Consider the following 23,856-nt stretch of genomic DNA (forward strand, 5'->3'; position numbering starts at 1 on the left):
GCAGGTTGGTAGCTTTGTTGCTTCTTAACAGTTCATGAAATTCGTTTACATTTTTTCACAGTCACAGATGAGTTTTAATTTGTAGCCACGGCAGATGTCAGCGGTCATAGTTACACTATTGAGGAGCATTTAGTGACAAGTGTATGGGTCTGCAAATGACAATAAACATGGCAGACAGTAAGATAGGTTATGGAAGCATTCCAGGAAAGATGCAGTAACAATATTTCTGTTACTGATAAATCAGATATATGTACAGTATTTAACAACTATTTTCTGAGCATTGCTGCTGAATTAAATAAAAATTTAGTTTCAACAGGAAATCATATAAATTTCTTAGCAAATGCCTTTCCGAGATTGACGTCTGAAATACTCCTCTGTGATACAGACAAGAGGGAGATTGAGTCAATAATTAAATCACTGAAGACTAAGGACTCTCATGGTTATGATGGAGTGTCTAGTAGAATATTAAAGTACTGTGCTGCACATGTTAGCCCTGTATTTAACCATATTTGTAATTTTTCCTTTAGGAATGGTCAGTTTCCTGAGCGATTAAAGTACTCAGTAGTAAAGCCACTTTATAAAAAGGGAGAAAGGGATAATTTAGATAATTTTAGACCTATTTCTATGCCATTAGTTGTTGCAAAAGTTATCGAAAAGGCTGTGTATGTAAGGTTAATTGATCATTTTATATCACACGATTTGCTATCAAATGTACGGTTCGGCTCTAGAAGTCGTTTGACAACTGAAAATGCTATATTCTCTTTTCTCTGTGAGGTACTGGATGGGCTAAACAAAAAGTTTCGAACGCTTGGCGTATTTTTTGATTTAACAAAGGCATTTGACTGTGTTGATCTCACAGTATTGCTCCAGAAGTTGGACCATCATGGAATAAGGGGAGTAACTCACAATTGGTTCACCTCTTACTTTAGCAACAAGCAGCAAAAGGTCATTATTCACAATGTTGATAACGAGTGTGATGTGGGATTTGAGTAGGGTACTGTCAAGTGGGGGGTGCCCCAGGGATCAGTGTTGGGGCCGCTCCTGTTCCTTATTTATACAAATGATATGCCCTCTAGTATTATGGGTAACTCTAAAATATTTCTGTTTGCTGATGACACTAGCTTGGTAGTAAAGGATGTTGTGTGCAACATTGACTCGGTTTCAAGTAGTGCAGTACATGACCTCAGTTCATGGCTTGTAGAAAATAAACTAACATTAAATCGCAGTAAGATTCAGTTTTTACAGTTTCTAACACACAATTCAACAAAACCTGACGTTTTAATCTCACAGAATGGGCATATGATTAGTGAAACTGAACAGTTCAAATTCCTAGGTGTTCAGATAGATAGTAAGCTGTTGTGGAAAGTTCACATTCAGGATCTTGTTCAAAGACTTAATACTGCCATTTTCACTATTCGAACGGTATCAAAAGTGAGTGATACTTCGACACATAAATTAGTCTACTTTGCTTATTTTCATTCACTTATGTCATATGGTATTATGTTTTGGGGTAACTCTTACCATTCTAGAAGGATATTTTTGGCTCAGAAACGGGCAGTTCGGGCAATAAGTGGTGTGAGTTCACGAACCTCTTGTCGACCTCTGTTCATGAGTCTGGGTATTTTGACATTGGCCTCTCAATATGTATATTCCTTATTGTCGTTTCTTGTTACCAATATTAGTTTATTTCCAACAATAAGCAGCTTTCACTTGGTTAATACTCGGCAGAAATCAAACCTCCATTTGAATCGGATTTCATGAACTCTTGTGCAAAAAGGTGTGCAGTATACTGCTGCATCCATTTTCAATAGGCTGCCACTCAAATTCAAAAACCTTAGCAGTAATCCACGCGCTTTCAAATCGAAACTGAAGAGTTTCCTCATGGTCACTGCTTCTATTCTGTCAAGGAGTTCCTTGAAAAATTAAGCTGATTCTCATTATATTGCTGATAGCGTTTGCGTAAATTTATGGACTGATTTTCTTTCAGGTTCATGAACATTTATTTTTATCTGTTATTACTTTTATGTTGTAAGTTCATGTACTGATATGTTCCATGACCTTGGAGATTTGCTCCTCAATTTGGTCCTACGGAACTTGACATGTAAATAAATAAATAAAAAATAAATTTAATATGGCTCCACAGTGAAAGGCAACACTTCTGAATTGAGAAAGAATGATTTTGCTTTTGGAAGTGTTAAAGACAGGCCTTGGAGTCTAAGGAAGAGACACAAGAAGTAACATATTGGAGTCTCTGCTTTGATTGAACAATCTCCGATGAAGTAAACACATAAACATGCTTTGGAACTAGTATATTGAGGACAACAATGTCAGATCACATGAAAAAAGACCTTAAGGTCAGACGTTTTTGACCAACGTTCATAAATGAGTTATTGGATACCTAACGGAATGAGCAGGCCATGCTTTGTTAACTCGGTTTCCAAATGCAGTGTAAGATGTGAAACTTATCTGTTCAAATGAATGTGCCTTTTATCACTGCTCGTGATAGAAGTCTTGTCATTTGGGGCAAAGAGAATCCTCATTACGCAGTCGAATTAGAAAGCACCTGTCTTGTGTAATGATATTGGCAGTGATGACATCATATATATTCTTAGCCCATACTTATTTTGAAGGGGCTGTGAATGTCACGCATTATTTATGCATGTTACAAACCTGCTTAATACCTCAGTTTGAAGAAAGAGGCCTCACAGAATGCAAAAAGAGCCTCACAGAATGCACATGGCTGCAGCAAGACAGAACACTGCTCACTCAAATTAAGGGGTATGGGGACTTTATGCCCATGCTGTATTATTATAACAATAATAATCATGTTTTAAACAAAGTCTTAAATAATATCTTGTACTGTGTGTGCTACACAAAAAAATGTTGCATGCATTTGTCTCAGTCGATTAATAAATAATTTGTCAAGGTAGACTTCAAATCAATTCTCCTGTTACCATGTCAATCACGACGATGATTAGTACTACTACTACTACTACTACTACTACTACCACCACCACCACCACCACCACTGATATCAAATAACAGATAAAACAGCCATTTTTGTTTGTCTTACACCTGTTGAAACCCTCTTACATTTTGCCTCCCTACATGTCGTCTTCATGAGTAGTATTACAGAATAATTTAAGCCAATCTTCTGTTGAAGTTGCAGAATACCCCTCGCCTTTTGTTGCACTTGGCTTGGGAGTTCCGTGTCTTGATGTACTGAAATAATATGCTGGAAACTGATACTATAAGGGATAGTACCGAACGATGTAGACCACACAACAAGGCTCCTCCTACATTATGTGTCTATAGTGTTGTTGATGCCCAGTTCCAGTTTTACAGACCACAGTTTATACAAGTAAAGAGATGCACATCTCTTCCTTCATAAACATTTGTGGAAGAGATCTAATGCAATCATGAATCAGAGGAAAAGTATTTGTTGAACTTCACAGTAGCATAACATACAGTGAGAGAAATATGCTATTAACAGTGCGCATGATCTAAGGTGCTGTACAGTCACCGAAATTAATTACATTGTTCAGTAAATAATTGTGGTCCAACATTAACACTTTGAGGTTACAGATACGATACATAGACATTACACATATGATGTCAGAGTGTGGACTTTCACATGAGGTGCTAAGTGTTGGCTACCTCACCCAGGACTTCCACTTTAACCAACATATTTGTGTTGTCAGAGTGCTAACCGGTCACAGACATTTGTTTTGCTCTTAGAGCTTATTCCTGTAATTAAAAATAATGTAAGTATATTTCATCAAAATATTGGGAGTTTAAAGAATAAAGTAGATGAGCTTCTGGTTTGTTTAGAAGATTTAGAAGCTGAGAATGAAATAGATATACTATGCCTGTCTGAGCATCACATTGTTACTGATATGGATAAGGTAAATGTAAGTGGATATAAGCTCTCTGCACATGTAATGAGAGAAAATATGGAGAAAGGAGGAGTTGCCATATATGTCAAAAGTTATCATTGTGCAAAAAGTATAGAAACAAAAAAGTTTTGTGTAGAGAAACATATAGAAGCATGTGCCTGTGAGCTTAAATTAAATAAAGGCACATTTATAATTGTAACTGTATATAGGTCCCCATCAGGAAATTTTCATCTATTTCTGAAAAATTTGGACTCCTTGTTGTGCTATCTGTCAGACAGGGGGAAGCAAATTATTATTTGCGGGGACTTCAATGTAGATTCTCTGAAAGAGGGTAATAGGAAAAATGACCTTGAAGTATTACTCCGTTCTTTCAATTTGACACCCGTTATTGATTTTCCTACTCGGGTGGTAAAGGATAGCAGCTCACTGATAGATAACTTCTTTATAGACCAAGATAAGTTTAACCAGATAAATGCTCAGCCTGTTGAGAATGGTCTTTCTGATCATGGTGCACAGCTAGTTACAATATATGACATAGCTCCATTCAGCAATACTAAACAGTCCTCCAAAGTAGTACGTTCAGTCAACAATTTAACAATTGCAAATTTCAGGGAAAGCCTACAGCAGTTAGACTGGGATGAGGTGTACCGTGAACCTGATGCCAATTTAAAATATAATTTATTTCATGACATTTTTGTAAATGCATTTGAAAACTGCTTCCCCAAGAAAATAGTTAAATATACTCGTAAGAAACCTTGTAACAAACCATGGCTTACTAAGAGTATAAAAATATCTTGTAACCGGAAAAGGGAAATTTATCTGACAGCAAGAAAGAGTAGTGACCCAGAAACTATCAAAAATTATAAAAACTACTGTGTTATATTAAGAAAAGTTATTAAAAAATCCAGGAGTATGTGTATAAAAGTTATTAAAAAATCCAGGAACTCTGATAATAAAATTAAAACAATTTGGAATATTATTAAAAGAGAAACAGGTCAACCAAGAGCAGAGGAAGACAGTATTACCATCAAATTGAATGAAAACTTTACGAACAAAAAGTCAGAAGTTGAAAATATTTTTAATAATCATTTTCTAAATGTTGTGGATATAGTAGGATCCAGGTGTTCATTAGATGATGCTAGGCTGTTAATGGAAGAGGCCATACCTATGCAATTTGATACAATTGAAATCTCACCCACTTCTCCCTCTGAAATTAGGAAAATAATAAACTTGCTTAAAAGCAAAAACTCACATGGAATTGATGGCATTTCCAGCAAAATACTAAAAGCTTGTTCTCAACAGATAAGTAAGATTCTCAGCCACCTGTGTAATAGCTCTCTGGAACAGGGCATTTTCCCTGATAAACTGAAATATGCTATTGTTATACCTTTGCATAAAAAGGGGGATAGATCTGATGTCAACAATTACCGTCCAATCTCCCTTCTAACAGCTTTATCCAAAATTTTTGAGAAAGTAATGTATTCAAGAGTAGCTTCACATATCTGTAAGAATGAAGTACTAACAAAATATCAGTTTGGTTTCCAGAAAGGTTTTTCGACGGAAAATGCCATATATGCTTTCACCAGTCAAATTTTGAATGATCTGAATAACCGAACACCACCCATTGGGATTTTTTGTGATCTCTCAAAGGCTTTTGATTGTGTAAATCATGAAATTCTGCTAGACAAGCTCAAGTATTGTGGCATGAGTGGGACAGTGCACAAATGGTTTAATTCGTACCTAACTGGAAGAGTGCAGAAAGTTGAAATAAGTAGTTCTCGTAACATGCAAAGATCAGCACATTCCTCAAACTGGGGAACTATCAAGAATGGGGTTCCACAAGGGTCAGTCTTGGGTCCTTTGTTGTTCTTATTATATATTAATGACTTGCCATTCTATATTCATGAAGAGGCAAAGTTAGTTCTCTTTGCTGATGATACAAGTATAGTAATCACACCTGACAAACAAGAATTAACTGATGAAATTGTCAATACTGTCTTTCAGAAAATTACTAAGTGGTTCCTTGTAAACGGACTCTCACTGAATTTTGATAAGACACAGTGCATACAGTTCCGTACAGGGAATGGTATGACGCCATTAATAAATATAGACCTTAATCAGAAGCGTATAGCTAAGGTAGAATATTCCAAATTTTTAGGTGTGTCCATTGATGAGAGATTAAATTGGAAGAAACACATTGATGATCTGCTGAAACGTTTGAGTTCAGCTACTTATGCAATAAGGGTCATTGCAAATTTTGGTGATAAACATCTTAGTAAATTAGCTTACTACGCCTATTTTCACTCATTGCTTTCATATGGCATCATATTTTGGGGGAATTCATCACTGAGGAATAAAGTATTTATTGCACAAAAGCGTGTAATCAGAATAATAGCTGGAGTCCACCCAAGATCATCCTGCAGACATTTATTTAAGGATCTAGGGATATTCACAGTAGCTTCTCAGTATATATACTCTCTTATGAAATTTGTTATTAACAACCAAACCCAATTCAAAAGTAATAGCAGTGTGCATAACTACAATACTAGGAGAAAGGATGATCTTCACTATTCAAGATTAAATCTAACTTTGGCACAGAAAGGGGTGAATTATACTGCCACTAAAGTCTTTGGTCACTTACCAAATAGTATCAAAAGTCTGACAGATAACCAACAAGTATTTAAGAAGAAATTAAAAGAATTTCTGAATGACAACTCCTTCTACTCCGTAGAGGAATTTTTAGATATAAATTAAGAAAAAAAATATATTTAAAAAATAAAAAAAGAAAAATAAAAAAATAAAGAAAAACAAAAAACACAAAAAAATAAAGTTGTTATATTAACTTAAGTATGTTGTTAAATTAACCTAATTATATCATGTATTAGAAAATTCGACTCGTTCCACATCATTACGAAATATCGTATTCATGATCTATGGAACTAGTATTAATCTAATCTAATCTAATCTAATCTTACTGACTGCAGACTGAAAATACTATATAACATAGAAATGCTGGCTGTTTGGTTGCCAGTTGCTGACTGCAGACTTTGATGGGAGGTGTGGCTACTTAAAGACAGAAGAATATGATATGATTTCTGAAACTAGTTATTGATTTTAAAACTGGCTTGGTTAGATTTTGCTATTTTGTGTGGCCTATATGGCTTTACTATTATCTGGTTTATAAAAAATGCTTAAGGTTAGATCATAAAATTATACGCATCATTATTATGCTTCTAAGTATGATGTACTTGATTACAAGTATGGCATGCACCTTGAAATCAATCTTCTATTACTTCCAGCCGGCTGGAAGCCCAAGAACTCTTCGCCAGCTGTATACGCCGGGAAAGCATACATTCACAATCTTCTATTATTCTAAATTATTCAAAATCTTAATTAGAGACGTAATTAATTAGTGAAAGGTGTTGTCTGATTCTTGAAAGAATATAGCTACCAAAATTATATTCTCAAAGTTTAGAATCTTGTAGGCTAAAAGCAAAATAGGCAATCAAAATTATGAGCATCTATACTTTTAATGACAGTTAGTTTGTAAGTTAATTAGTTTCAGATAATTTAAAAGATGTTCTTATGAAAGTTGAGAATGTCTGCCTTCAAATGAGTGGTAACAGTACCTCATATGCTGCCCATTAGCTAAAAATTTCTTCCCATTAGACATTGTAGTAAATTTAATAAGCAATAACTTTTAATTCCTCAGGGTTCTAGTAAAACTAATTGCATCATTGTATTCAGGCAGATAAATGTAAAAAACTTAATTAGAGATTTAAATGAAATTTCACATAAATAACAATTTGATATATTCCTGTACATATTAGATGTACATATTATGTATGCAGCTGCATTAGATACATAATGAAAGACCAAAAAAAATTTAGTTATTTATGGGAGCAGAAAACATAACAGACAGACTGGTTTCCAGCCTCCTATATTTTAAGTTGTTCTCTGTACTTCATATATTGCTGATGGTTTAAGATATCAATATTCAATCCTTTGCTTCTTAAGTTACTGAAGAAATGTCTCTCTTCTTTTTCTTTTCTTTTCTTACAGAGTACAGAGTCTCAAATTCCGTGCTGAAGAGCAGAGTGATTTGAATGACATTCTCCTAAGAGTATCTGCATTTGGTCTGTTTGTGTATGCTGTATTTAGTGTGATAGCTGGCTCCTTGGCTGCTTTTCCACAAGAACCCAAGTTGTTAATTGTGTGCACTGGCTTACTGTCAATTGTTCAGGTGAGTTAAAATATTCTCTCTCTCTCTCTCTCTCTCTCTCGCTCTCTCTCTCTCTCTCTCTCTCTCTCTCTCTCTCTCTCTCTCTCTCTGTGTGTGTGTGTGTGTGTGTGTGTGTGTGTGTGTGTGTGTGTGTTTCTTGAAGCAACACACTCCAGGGAAGTTCTCTGGAGGCACAAATGTTATATTTCCATATTTAATTGGCATTTGAAGTGATATCTTGTGACAGCTGCCACACCACCCGTTCTTGCCAGACTGCTGTGCCAGCTTTGTAGAAGTTAACAGCCACTTGTCAGCTGCCCGACTCCAATGCCGCCTGGCTTGAGCTACAATTTCTTTTTTACCTTTACCCACATTTCCTTTCACACGTCATAAACACTAACTATACACCAAAAATTCTGTTCTTATCAGTGTAATATGTGAAACACCTCCACTGCAAGTGGTTTAGGTAATCAGCAGAAGCTCACACAGGCCTCCCAGTGACAGTGGGTAACAGCCTGGCGCTGGAGTTAGACGGCCATATGCCTATCTCCTGTCTCTACAAACTCTCGTTGTGAATCACTCTATCTGTTAGTGAAAACTATATCAAAATCCCTACAGTAGTTCCAGAGATGAGCCTAAATTTATAAGACAGAAACCACCATGAGGATTTCAGTTTACGTGTGTGTGGAAGACAGATAGAAGAAGACAATAGTAATGGAAATTCCTGGATGGAAAATATACATAAAATAGAGGAAAGGCAATCACTCACCTGTAGTGGACTGACGTGTGGCACACATAAACACCTAATGGAAAAATCACACTAGCTTTCAAGTTCTTGCTCTTCCTCTAGTAAAAATACATACATACACAGACTCTTGTGGTTGTGGGATCTTCTGTATCACTCATCTGTGCCGCGTGCCCCGCCCATGTCAATCTGGCTGATTTCACTATTCTTCTAACGGGTGGATCTTTATATATAATATACCACCTCCTCCATCTTCCTCTTTCACAGGTTGGACCAACAATTCTTCAAAGTACCTCTCTCTCAAAGGCATCTAGCATTCCGATATCCATAGACCTTCAGCATCATTGGCTCACTGACGTCAGCCCAGATATGGTGGTGTAGGGATCAGATTAAGTGCAACTGAAGAAAAAAGAGATATCAAAGGCAGAAGAGGAATGGTGGGAAATATAAGATACAAGAATAATAGTAACAAAATGTGAAATAAAGTTGTCAGTAGAAAACATCACTCAGAGATGATGGGATGGAGAAGCAAAAGGAAAAAGAGAACTGGAAGACTGAGAAGAAAGAGGACAAAATGATGTACCCTAAATAATGTACAGATAATCATTGAAAGTGAAGGGTATTTCAGACCTATATTCATGGTAGCAAGATTCCATTTCCCCATAGATGATCTCTGCTTGTTATATTTATTTATTTCTTGTTCTGGTGATCCATGTTGTTTCAGTATCACAGGATATGGAACATTTCAGAAATCTGTGGTAGCACATAAAAACAAAACAAAATGATTTCGTATTACAGTAAACAGTAACTTAGGTTCTACGACAGAAAATCAATTTTAAGAGATAAATAAATATTACAAAATAATAAGTGTTACGGAAAATAAATATTGCAAAATATGTGTTTACAACAAAGAATAGTCAGGATGACAAATGTAGATTTGGGCATATATTTGCATTTAACAATACAAGAAATGTTAAACACTGCAGTTCAGGAACTCTTCTATCATATAAAATGATCTTTGAAATAGGAACTGTGTTAAAGTTTTTTTAACCCTTTAACTGCTCTGGATGTGTTAATGCGTGCACCTTTCTACCTGTCCCTGTGTGCTCTGAACATGTTTACATGTGCCACAAGTCGTTCTACCTTTTACTTTGATCATATCTACATGTAGACACTTTCAGAGTACCAGACAGAAGGACTGGAGGCGCGCGTAAACACGTTCAGAGCAGTTGCAGGGTTAAACAAGAGCTCATCCTCTACCAAACACTTAATTCTTGAAGGGAGGGCGTTAAAAATCTTACAGCCAGTGAAGTGGACTCCTTTCTGTACCATACTTAGATTTGCTTGTTCATAGTGGATATCATGTTTTCTTCTCATCTCATGACTATGATACTCACTATTCAGTGTAAAAATGGATTTTTCTTTCATTATGAAGCATATCAAAAAGGATATATACTGCACAGTGGATGTAAGGATTCCAAATTTCTTAAAAAGATTCCTGCATGTGGCTCTAAGAGAGACTCCACATATGATCCTTATGGCTCTTTTTTGTGCACACAGTACTTTTTTAGCCAGGGACTGATTACCCCAAAATATAATTCCATATGCCATAATGGCATGAAAATAACCACAACAGGCTGCCTTTGCGGTTTCCATACTTCTACAAGAAGATACAATGCATGAGTTGCTGAACTCAATCTTTTGCATAGATCCAGGATGTAATTTGACCAGTTCAGCTTGCTGTCAATATGCAAGCCTAGGTATTTTGGGGTATCCACCCTGGTTATCACCTGCTCACCTATTTTTACTACTATTTCTTCATCTTTCAATGTTGTGTGGAACTGAATGTAGTTTATTTTAGTGTAATTTAAAGAAAGGTCAGTAATGTTAAACCAGTTCACTGTTCCACTTGAAACCTTATTTGCTGTTTCCTCAAGTTTATCTACTAAATTATCGATAAGTAGTGTAGTGTCATCAACAAAACTGGTGAATCTACAATATTCTGTACAGAGAGGCAGATCATTTATAAAGATAATAAAAAGTAGGGGGCCAAGAACTGAGCCTTGGGGCACTACATGTGATGGTATCCCGTTCTGAAGATAATGGGACTCCATTTTGACTATCTACTACAACTTTCTGTTTTCTGTTTGACAGGTATGAGTCAAGCCACTTCCCTGATGAACCACTTATACTGAGATGTGCAGATTTTTGTATTAATCTGGTGACTGACACAGTCAAACACTTTTGTTAGGTCACAACCACCTTCAGTTTTTTGTTGATGGATTCCAAGACTTCGCCAGCAAATGCAAATATTGCATCTTCTGTTGATAAACCTTTCTGAAATCCAAACTGACTTTCACAGGATATTTTGATCCCTGAGATGCTTAACTATCCTAGCATGCATTAGTTTCTCTAAAACCTTTGAAAAACTTGTCAGTAGTGATATTGGCCGATAGTTAGCAGCATCCGTCTTATCTCCCCTCTCATACAGCAGTTTTACAACTGCATACTTAAGCCTCTCAGGAACTATTCCTTGCATAGGTGATGCATCAAAAATGTGGAAAAGGACTTTACTTACATGGCTGCAGCAGTATTTTAATAATTTGTTAGAAATATCTTCAATCCCAGTAAAGTTTCTACTTCAGGAATTTCATAACTCTTTCAATTTCTTGAACAGTGACTGTTGTTACCTTCATATGTTGTACTGGGCTAGGTACTTTGGCTTTCAAAAGATTGATGGCTTGGTTCATGGAGCCTTGTAAACCTATTTTTTCTGTTACTGTTAAAAATTGTTTGTTTTATGTGTCTGCAACTATTTTTGGATTGATAACAAGATGGTCCTCATTTCTTATTTGGATATTTTCGCTACAAACTGCATTTTTCCTTGTTTCCTTCTTTACAAAATTCCAAATAGTTTTTACTTTATTGCTTGAGTAATCGATTTCTGTCTTCAAGCACATGTTCTTTGCTGCTTGTATGGTCTTATTCAGAACTTTATTGTAGAGTTTATAGTGCATACTCCTACTGGGATCATTTGATCTCTTGGCTGCTGCATAGTTCTCTTTTCATTTTACAAGAAATTTTGATGCCTTTAGTAATCCAAGACTTGTATCCAGATTTTAACAGGTTTTCTCTCGCTGCCTTTTTTGGAAATGTTTCTTCAAAAAGACCTGTAACTTCATTGATAAATACATTAAATTTTGAATTAACATTAACTGCAGCATACACAAGAGATCTGTCCACTAGCTGTAATTGGTGATTAAAGCTTTCAGTGGTGTTTGTTTATAATCCTAAAGTTTTTCCAAATAAAATTTTCTTTCCTCTATACATTTATTTTTGCCCTTCATGATGAGAGAGGCGACTTATAATATTTTTCACAGTAAAATTATTGTAACTATCCTTATCTACAAGTAAATTATCTATTAAAGTGCTGTTACTCTAGTTGGAGTGTCCACCACAGGTATTAAGTTGTAACAGTGAGAGGACACACCTCAGTCAAGCTACTGCTGACAAAGACCTTAATGGCCGAAAGCTATGATTGTGTGAATCTTTTTATTGTGCCTATCGCGGCTCAGCATCTCTGCTATATTGTTATATGGCTAGCCTTTCTCGTTTTTTTTTTTTTTTTTTTTTTAATTACAGCACCATCTATCACACAATGAAAAATGTTTGAAAAATGTTCTGCAAACAGAAGTTACCTACTTTTTCCCCAAAGAATCTGATGCTACAGTAAAAAAATGGGATGTTCCTATTTAAGATTTGAAAGTTGTCACCCGCTCCATCCTCTGGGGTACTGTATGTGTATTTTTTTCCATTTTTCAATCAGATGCATAGTTTTTGAGATATTTTTTTGTCTCAAGATCAAAAATTCCCCTTGGTTATCGGGAAACAGCATTAAGCATGTTTAGTTTTTGCAAAAGGTTTCTACAACTAAAGCTACAGTATACACCAGTTATTTTTCTTACATTTTTGCACCAAGAACATTTTCTTTGCTAGTGACTGGTTTTTTCGAATTATCTATGAATCAGAAATTATCCTATAAAGTCCCATGCACATTGTAATCAAGTCATCTGGTGTTCAAAATGACTCTCTCATATGAGTACAATTCTCAATCTTTATTCAATTATACAGGAAGGAAGAGTTTGTCATTGTAGAATACAACTTCAAGAAATTCCATCTTATGGCAGTACCAAAAAAGCACTAATTCAACTCAAGCCTGTAACTAAGTATCTATCAGAAGGCACAATGTTGTTGCAAAACACAACACCTCTGGTGGCTGGTACGAAAATGCTTGATAGTGTGATGGTTATAATTAAACTTTCCCTATTTAGCAAATATAATATGGAAACTAATTAATGTACAAGGACCTAATTAATGTACAACGACCAAACTTGGTAGCATTGATGTCAAGGACATGAGGAAGAGGAATAAAGCAGAATCAATTCAATTGAAATACTTCTAATCTGCTGCTACAGCACATCATACCATTACGTACCGGAACCAATGAAATATTGCCAACAAAGAGTAGAAGAGCTAGAAATTTTGCCGGTGTGCTCTCCTCTTTACCCACTTCTTGGTTTTTAGTTTTAAATGACAATGCCCTGTTAATCTTATGGATAGAATATCCATATTTCCTGAACATGGTCTTTCTGTGAGTGAGCTCCTTAGGCAAACTATCTGCTTCCGAGATCTGTGTAAGCAAGCTCTGTGTACTACCTGTATAGTGCATGGAATCCTGTCACCTGCACGATTTCCTCAAATCAAAGGTGACAGAGTGCACTGATTCTGCACCAAGAGAACAGCCATCTTCTTCGTTCTCCAGTTCCACCAATGACTGCATTGCCACTGAGTAGCATGGCCAATGTGTCAGCTTCATTTTCACACAAGTGCAGAATACTCACAGCACACTGTATATTGTGGAGTTGAGTAAATCGTTGTGTCTTTGATGGCTCACCTGAGGATGACTGGCAAGTGCCCATGTCGAAATATCACGGAATGTAGTTGATGACAACGAGCTCCAAGCCTAAACTTTCTTCAAAGATTCAATTAACTAGAAAAATTTTTAAATTCGTTTTTGAGTCTATTGGACATTATTCCTTGTTGCAAGGATGGATTAGAATGTAGCCAAGTACATTACTTATAGAAGCACAGCAGTGTTTCAACAACTGTTAAAGATTTTTATCTATTCCAATGAATTTTTTTTTTTCTTTTCAAAGAAATGATTGTTCTTTCAATTTCAGATAGTGTGACAAGGCTGATACGAATCTTTCTGAAATAGTATTTTGCAGAGTACTCAAGATTCATTAACAGATCGCTTGCAGCCTACTTGGTCTGTCTCTGACAAGATGTGTTTGTTGAAAATATTGACTAAGTTTTCAGGATTGCATACAAGAGTTGCTTCATATTTGATTTTGAAGTCTTCTAAAATTCTTTTGTTCTTCCCCATCTCCCTTTTAACAATGTGCCAAATAGTCTTCTTTTTATTATTAGAGTTATCAATTACTGGCTCATAATATGCTTCTTTTGATTTTTGTATTAACTTCTTTAGGAACTTACAGTATATTTTATAGTGGCCAATTTTTGTCATGTTCTTAGACATTCTCATAATGGTGTAAAGTTCCCTGTTTATTTTACTTGGTTTTTAAATTCCCTTGGTAATCCAGCATTTTGTCAGAGATTCTGAGTATTTTTTCTAACAAACTTTTTTGGAAAAGCCTCTTCAAAGAGGGACAAGAATTCATTATTTTAGGGAATATACTAAATTTAGCGTTATTCAGTGACGATGCTACTTGCTGGTGATCAGGTATTAATATTGAACAGTGAAGATGGACTACAGAGAGCTGCCTATTAACTATACAAAATATGTCAGATATATAACATGAGACTAGACTGAACAGATTCAGAAGGATGTAGATTGCAGTAGTTACTCGGAGATGAAGAAGCTTGCACAGGATAGAGCAGCATGGAGAGCTGCATCAAACCAGTCTCTGGACTGAAGACCACAACAACAACAACATAACATATCAATATCAATAAAAGAAATGCCATGGTTTTCTGTAGGGAAAACCCCAGAAAGAACAAAAATAGTCACAAAAATAATATCTCATCTTAATCAACTTTATACTTACCAACAACTACTTCACCTTTTAGGGGCAGACATACAAACAGATCAGGGACACAGCTGTGGGAACCAGGATGGCTCCTTCCTATACCAACCTTTTCAAGGGTCACTTAGAGAAGGCTTTCCTGGGACCATGTCTTCAGCCCCTGGTTCGGTTTAGATACATTGATGCCATTTTTACCATATGGACTCATAGTGAGGCTGACCTGCTAAAAATTCCTGGAATCTCTGAATACCTTCTCCGAACTAAATTTCACATGGATCTATTCCAAATAGGGAGCCACTTTCCTTGATGTTCACCTCGTCCTCAGTCCACAGTAAACCTACCAACAACCATAGTACTTTCATTTTGACAGTTTCCATCCTTTCAATGTCAAGTGTTCCCTCCCATAGAGCCTTGGCATTTGAGGCAAATGTATTTGTTTGGATGCAGACTCTTTACAGCAGTACACCACCATTCTCACATCAGCCTTCACTGCATGTAATTACCTCACCAGCCTAATTAAAAAGCAGATTTCCTGGGCCATCACATCCAATCCTGGTACTGCTGATCCCTCCAAATAACAACTTCTGAGCACACCATTGCTGACTCAGTATTATCCTGCTCTGGAATGTGTTAATCAGCTACTTTGACAGGGTGATGACTTCCTAAAATCATGCCCTGAAATGAGATCTATTTTGCACACCGCACCTAGAATAGTTTTCCATCACCCTCCAAATCTCCACAATATTGTTGTCAGTCCCTAGGCTCTTTCTGCACCCATCTCCCTACCCTGTCGCTCCTCCCCCTGTGACCATCCCCACTGCAAGACTTGACCTATGCACCCTCCTGCCACCACCTATAACAGGCTTGTAACTGGAAAAACTTATGCAATCAAAGGAAGAACCGCCTACGAAACAACACGTCATGTACCAGCTGTTACATAAACACTGTGCATCCTTCTACATTGGCATGACTACCACCAAATTATCAATTAGGATGAATGGGCACAGGCAGAGTGTGTGTACTGGCAACTCACAATGTCCTGTTGCAGAGCGTGCTCTACAACATGACATTTGTGACCTTTGCACCTGTTTCACCACAAGCGCCATTTGGTTTCTTCCCCCAGACACCAGTTTCTCGGAACTCTGCAGGTTGGAACTAGCACTACAACATGTCCTTGGCTCTCACTCCCTCCCCCCCCCCCCCCCCTCCTCCACCCATCTGGCCTTAATTTATGTTAATTTTTTTCCATCTCAGCATTTCTTCACTGTAACTAGTCTTTGCTTCACTCCATTTTAGTTTCCTTTATCTTTCATTGTCTTTTCCATCTATTTTTCACAACCACCCCTCCCTCCCACCTCTTTTACTTACACTGCTCTTAGCTCTTCACTCTTATTAAGTCATGCCTGATGTTTAAGCAGTAATCTCTGTCTGCATATTTCCCTGTCTTCCACCTTTAAGCTCTCAGGTTTTTAAATCTCATCTGATGCAGTCGCAAACAATCAGTCTTCTATTCTCATCCCATACAGTAAGTCTCCCCTGACCTGCAATTCTGAATGACTTTTCCAAAATCTACCTCTTTTGCTAGACCTCTCCGGTGTTTTTCCTTCTGCCCTCTTCCTTCCCCTTCAATGCTTCTGCCTGAAGGAGACTCCAAAAGTTTGCCAATTACAACTGTCTTTTATGTGTGAGTTCTCCCACTGCTTTGTGAGTAGATTTTTTATCTATCTATTACATAATTTCTACATACAGTTTGTATACTATACCATCTACCAACAGGACCGTGCAATGTGTCACAGCTCACAGTGTACGTGTATGGTTTGAAGAGCACCAGGATGAGTTTTCCATACTCTCCAGGCCACCACAGTCCCCAGATTTTAACCTTAATCGATAATTTGTGGGACCACCTCAATCAGGCTGTTTGTGCCACGGATCCTTTCCTGAGAAACCTAGCACAGTTGGCCATGGCCGTGGAGTCATCTTGACTTCATCTCACTGTCAATACCTTCCAACACCTGATTGACTCTCGTTCTGCATATCTTGCAGTGGACTGTACTGCAAAGGGTGGTTATTCAGGCATTTCATAGGTGGTTACATTAATATGACTGGACAATGCATCTGAGCATTGTTTACACAATATCTTTCAAGATTTTGAACATGGCTGCACTTCAGCAACTGTGCATGCCAGAGCTTCAGTGGATTGGAAATAACAAGTAACCAGTTGCAAAATGTGGGTTGATTAGATCAGTATTAAAATTGTCATGTTCAGAAGGTGTTGATGTAGAATTATGTGATCTTCATCCAGTGTGGGAGTCATTGACTGTCTATTATATTTGTGTTTCACCCACTTAACCACCATTTGAAATACATGATTTGCTATAGAGCTTCATCTTAAAACTTTTTAAAATATCGCACATTTGACGTTGGATCCAGCAATGTGTAGTGTGCAACTTGACAGATTTTTTTATATATATATATATATATATATATATATATATATATATATATATATATATATATATATATATATATATATATATATATATAAAAATAGAGGGAAACATTCCACGTAGGAAAAATATATCTAAAAACAAAGATGATGTGACTTACCAAATGAAAGTGCTGGCAGGTCGACAGACACACAAACAAACACAAACATACACACAAAATTCAAGCTTTCGCAACAAACTGTTGCCTCATCAGGAAAGAGGGAAGGAGAGGGAAAGACAAAAGGATGTGGGTTTTAAGGGAGAGGGTAAGGAGTCATTCCAATCCCGGGAGCGGAAAGACTTACCTTAGGGGGAAAAAAGGACGGGTATACACTCGCGCGCGCACACACACACATATCCATCCACACATATACAGACACAAGCAGACATATTTAAAGACCAAGTCCTTAAATATGTCTGCTTGTGTCTGTATATGTGTGGATGGATATGAATGTGTGTGCGCGCTAGTGTATACTCGTCCTTTTTTCCCCCTAAGGTAAGTCTTTCCACTCCCGGGATTGGAATGACTCCTTAACCTCTCCCTTAAAACCCACATCCTTTCGTCTTTCCCTCTCCTTCCCTCTTTCCTGATGAGGCAACAGTTCGTTGCGAAAGCTTGAATTTTGTGTGTGTGTCTCCATGCTACTCTATCCTGTGCAAGCTTCTTCATCTCCCAGTACCTACTGCAACCTACATCCTTCTGAATCTGCTTAGTGTATTCATCTCTTGGTCTCCCCCTACGATTTTTACCCCCCACGCTGCCCTCCAATACTAAATTGGTGATCCCTTGATGCCTCAGAACATTTCCTACCAACCGATCCCTTCTTCTGGTCAAGTTGTGCCATAAACTCCTCTTCTCCCCAATCCTAATCAGTACCTCCTCATTAGTTATGTGATCTACCCATCTAATCTTCAGCATTCTTCTGTAGCACCACATTTCGAAAGCTTCTATTCTCTTCTTGTCCAAACTATTTACCGTCCACATTTCACTTCCATACATGGCTACAATCCATACAAATACTTTCAGAAATGACTTCCTGACACTTAAATCTATACTCAATGTTAACAAATTTCTCTTCTTAAGAAACGCTTTCCTTGCCATTGCCAGTCTACATTTTATATCCTCTCTACTTCGACCATCATCAGTTATTTTGCTCCCCAAATAGCAAAACTCCGTTACTACTTTAAGTGCCTCATTTCCTAATCTAATACCCTCAACATCACCCGACTTAATTCGACTACATTCCATTATCCTCGTTTTGCTTTTGTTGATGTTCATCTTATATCCTCCCTTCAAGACACCATCCATTCCGTTCAACTGCTCTTCTAAGTCCTTTGCTGTCTCTGACAGAATTACAATGTCATCAGCGAACCTCAAAGTTTTTATTTCTTCTCCCTGGATTTTAATACCTACTCCGAATTTTTCTTTTGTTTCCTTTACTGCTTGCTCAATATACAGATTGAATAACATCGGGGAGAGGCTACAACCCTGTCTCACTCCCTTCCCAACCACTGCTTCCCTTTCATGGCCCTCGAGTCTTATAACTGCCATCTGGTTTCTGTACAAATTGTAAATAGCCTTTCGCTCCCTGTATTTTACCCCTGCCACCATTAGAATTTGAAAGAGAATATTTCAGTCAACATTGTCAAAAGCTTTCTCTAAGTCTACAAATGCTAGAAACATAGGTTTGCCTTTCCTTAATCTTTCTTCTAAGATAAGTCGTAGTGTCAGTATTGCCTCACGTGTTCCAGTATTTCTACGGAATCCAAACTGATCTTCCCCGAGGTCGGCTTCTACTAGTTTTTCCATTCGTCTGTAAAGAATTCGTGTTAGTATTTTGCAGCTGTGGCTTATTAAACTGGTTGTTCGGTAATTCTCACATCTGTCAACTCCTGCTTTCTTTGGGATTGGAATTATTATATTCTTCTTGAAGTCTGAGGGTATTTCGCCTGTTTCATACATCTTGCTCACCAGATGGTAGAGTTTTGTCAGGACTGGCTCTCCCAAGGCCGTCAGTAGTTCCAATGGAATGTTGTCTACACCGGGGGCCTTGTTTCGACTCAGGTCTTTCAGTGCTCTGTCAAACTCTTCACGCAGTATCGTATCTCCCATTTCATCTTCATCTACATCCTCTTCCATTTCCATAATATTGTCCTCAAGTACATCGCCCTTGTATAGACCCTCTATATACTCCTTCCACCTTTCTGCTTTCCCTTCTTTGCTTAGAACTGGGTTTCCATCTGAGCTCTTGATGTTCATACAAGTGGTTCTCTTATCTCCAAAGGTCTCTTTAATTTTCCTGTAGGCAGTATCTATCTTACCCCTAGTGAGATAAGCCTCTACATCCTTACATTTGTCCTCTAGCCATCCCCGCTTAGCCATTTTGCACTTCCTGTCGATCTCATTTTTGAGACGTTTGTATTCCTTTTTGGCTGCTTCATTTACTGCATTTTTATATTTTCTCCTTTCATCAATTAAATTCAATATTTCTTCTGTTACCCAAGGATTTCTACTAGCCCTCGTCTTTTTACCTACTTGATCCTCTGCTGCCTTCACTACTACATCCCTCAAAGCTACCCATTCTTCTTCTACTGTATTTCTTTCCCCCATTCCTGTCAATTGTTCCCTTATGCTCTCCCTGAAACTCTGTACAACCTCTGGTTCTTTCAGTTTATCCAGGTCCCATCTCCTTAAATTCCCACCTTTTTGCAGTTTCTTCAGTTTTAATCTACAGGTCATAACCAATAGATTGTGGTCAGAGTCCGCATCTGCCCCTGGAAATGTCTTACAATTTAAAACCTGGTTCCTAAATCTCTGTCTTACTATTATATAATCTATCTGATACCTTCTAGTATCTCCAGGATTCTTCCATGTATACAACCTTCTTTCATGATTCTTGAACCAAGTGTTAGCTATGATTAAGTTATGCTCTGTGCAAAATTCTACAGGACGGCTTCCTCTTTCATTCCTTCCTCCCATTCCATATTCACCTAGTACATATCCTTCTCTTCCTTTTCCTACTATTGAGTTCCAGTCACCCATGACTGTCAAATTTTCGTCTCCCTTCACTATCTGAATAATTTCTTTTATCTCATCATACATTGCATCAATCTCTTCGTCATCTGCAGAGCTAGTTGGGATATAAACCTGTACTACTGTGGTAGGCGTGGGCTTCGTATCTATCTTGGCCACAATATTGCGTTCACTATGCTGTTTGCAGTAGCTTACCCGCATTCCTATTTTCCTATTCATTATTAAACCTACTCCTGCGTTACCCCTATTTGATTTTGTATTTATAACCCTGTATTCAACTGACCAGAAGTCTTGTTCCTCCTGCCACCGAACTTCACTAATTCCCACTATATCTAACTTTAACCTATCCATTTCCCTTTTCAAATTTTCTAACCTACCTGCCCGGTTAAGGGACCTGAGATTCCACGCTCCGATCCGTAGAACGCCAGTTTTCTTTCTCCTGATAACGACATCCTCTTGAATAGTCCCCGCCCGGAGATCCGAATGGGGGACTATTTTACCTCCGGAATATTTTACCCAAGAGGACGCCATCATCATTTAATCATACAGTAAAGCTGCATGCCCTTGGGAAAAATTACGGACGTAGTTTCCCCTTGCTTTCAGCCGTTCGCAGTACCAGCACAGCAAGACCGTTTTGGTTATTGTTACGAGGCCAGATCAGTCAATCATCCAGACTGTTGCCCTTGCAACTACTGAAAAAGCTGCTGCCCCTCTTCAGGAACCACACGTTTGTCTGGCCTCTCAACAGACACCCCTCCGTTGTGGTTGTACCTACGGTACGGCTATCTGAGGCGCCGTCTGACGGACCTCTGCGTGGACTGTCTCCCGTGGCTTCCAATTTTCTCCCTCCAAAATTCGGATTTTGCATTTCGGTTGTCAGTTCATAGTAGACATTGATCCAGAACTTTATTTAGGCAACCAGCTCCTAGATGTAGCAGCACAGTCCCATTTCTTGGGCCTTTTTTTTTTTAAAGAAAATCTGAAGTGATTGCCCCATATTCGCTGCCCAAGGACTACATGCATGCAGAAGCTTAGTGCTCTCTGCCTCCTGTCCCACACGTCTTGGGACACAGAGCTTTACCGTGCTCTAGTCTTGTCCAGACTAGATTATGGAAGTCGGGTTTGTGGCTCAGGGGCTCCTTCCACTCTGAAAATACTTGATCCTGTTCACCATTGAGAGGTTGCGTCTGGCTATTGGTGACTTTCACACTAGTTTTGTTGACAGTCCCCTCACAGAAGTAGGGATTTCCCCCCATACAAATACGACAAGCCAACTCCTGGTTTCTTACGCAACTGCCATTTGCAGATTTCCTGACCATCCTGTGTACTCTGTCCTTTTCGCAAGTGAGGAACATCTCCCTCCTGATCACCGACCACAGTTGGAATGCATCTCACCTCCCTCTGTCAGGATCTCCATCTCTGTTCACTGAAATGTGCCACGTGTTGTGGACTGACCTATTCCAGGGTCTTAAGGTCTCTGCTGTTGCCCCTATGGCCTTCCAGCATTTTGTATGTTCCATCCTCAAAGAGTTCCAGGGTCCTACCATCTTCTACAATAATGGTTCTAAGATGATAGATAAGGCGGGATACGCTTTCACATCTCCTACTTGCTTAGAACACCATTTATTGCCGAAATCATGTAGTGTGTTCACAGCAGAGCTGCTAGCCATTACCAGGGCCCTCCATTTTATTACTCAGTCCTCCCTCCATAGTGCTTTAATGTGTACAGACTCATTGAGCAGTCTGCTACTCTCGTCATCCTTTGGTCTCTACTATCCGTGACCTTCTCTCCTCCCTTGCCCGTGCTACCTCCTCAGTTGTCTTTCTCTGGGTTCCAAGTCATGAGGGTATCAGGGAATGAACTGGCTGACCATTTGTCTAGATAAACTGATACTCACTCTCCATTCCCTTTCATGACTCCAGCTGTGTATATGCAGATCTATGTCAAATCTCTCTTTGCCCAAAAGTGGAATGGCATCTGGTGGACTACTGCTGTTAGTAATAAACACTGAACAATAAAGGAGACTACTACACTTTGGTTTTCTTCCTTCTGCTCCTCTTTCATTGGTCATATCAGTCTCACCCATTGTTTCCTCCTGTGTAATGAATGAACCCCACAATATGGTTTTGGAGCAAGACTGATGGTGTCCCACATATCAGGGGAATGTTCCCTTCTTTTAGTCCTCTGTGCTAAGTATAGTGTTTCTTAATTTTAATATTAGCAGACAGTTCACAGATTGTTGAACTGGTCCTCAGTTTCCTCCGTGAAAGCAGTTATTTCCGGATATGAAGTTTTACTTTACTCCTGAAGCAGAGGCAATGTGGTTGTGTTTGGGGCCTCTGTTCACATTTTCTCAGTCTGGGACCCCATGACCACTTCCCCGTGGAAAGACCACTCTTTTTTTCAGTTTTTAGATTTGGTCTAACCTTTTATGCCTTTTGTTGTGTGTGTCTTAACTTCTTTGTTTTATAGTTTCACTCCCCCGACTGGATCCATTCACATTTAGAGGACCTTCTTTCTTCTGTGAGTAACTTTGAAAAAGCGGGACTGATGATCTCGCCATTTGGTCCCATAAACCCTCTCAACTAATCAATCATTCAGTCTCAAAATTTGTCAGGGAAAAACTTGTTTAGAAATCAGGGAATTTCACTTGGGGAAACTTGTGACAACCTTGTTAACATCCCACTGCCTACACCACTGTCTCCCAGACCAAAAATATCACATAATCACAACAGTACAGTGTCCAAACCTAGTATATCCTTTCTATTTACCTAGATCAACTTTATATTTACCAACAGCTGCTTCACCTCTGAGGAGCAGACATACAAACAGAATAGGGACATGGCCATGGGAACCAGGATGGCTCCTTCCTGTTCTAGCCTTTTTATGGGTTGCTTGGAGGGGCCTTTTCTGGGATCCATAAATCTACAGCCCCTGGTTTGGTTTAGATACATTAATGACATTTTTGCTGTATGGACTCATGGTGAGGCTGACCTGCTAAAATTCCTGAAATCTCTGAATACCTTCTCTCAATTAAATTTCACGTGGTCCAGTTCCAAATCAGGTGCCACTTCCCTTGATGTTGATCTCATCCTCACCATAGGCCAGCTACACTCTTCTGTCCACATCAAACCCACTAACAAACAATATTTTGACAGTTGTCATCCTTTCCATATCAAACGTTTCCTCCCATAAAGCCTTGGCATTTGAGGCAATCATATTTGTTCAAGTGCAGACCTTTTAACAGCAATACACCACCATTCTCACCTCAGCCTTCACTGGATGTAATTACCCCACCAGACTAGTTCAGAAGCGGATTTCCTGGGCCATCACATCTAATCCTGGTACTGCTGATCCCTCCAAAA

At 38.3% G+C, this 23,856-nt stretch overlaps 1 protein-coding gene across 1 annotated transcript in view; it reads left to right on the forward strand.

Annotated features, from left to right (window-relative positions):
• The window catches only part of LOC126475356 (proton channel OtopLc), a 763,792-nt gene that overhangs the window by 718,389 nt on the left and 21,547 nt on the right, over nucleotides 1–23,856 (forward strand). Inside the window, exon 13 of the mRNA XM_050103169.1 lies at nucleotides 7,959–8,139. Coding sequence (XP_049959126.1) covers nucleotides 7,959–8,139 — 181 coding nt within the window. The remainder of the gene's footprint in view (nucleotides 1–7,958; nucleotides 8,140–23,856) is intronic.

The sequence above is a fragment of the Schistocerca serialis genome, chromosome 4 (assembly GCF_023864345.2).
Source record: "Schistocerca serialis cubense isolate TAMUIC-IGC-003099 chromosome 4, iqSchSeri2.2, whole genome shotgun sequence".
Lineage (NCBI taxonomy): Eukaryota > Metazoa > Arthropoda > Insecta > Orthoptera > Acrididae > Schistocerca > Schistocerca serialis.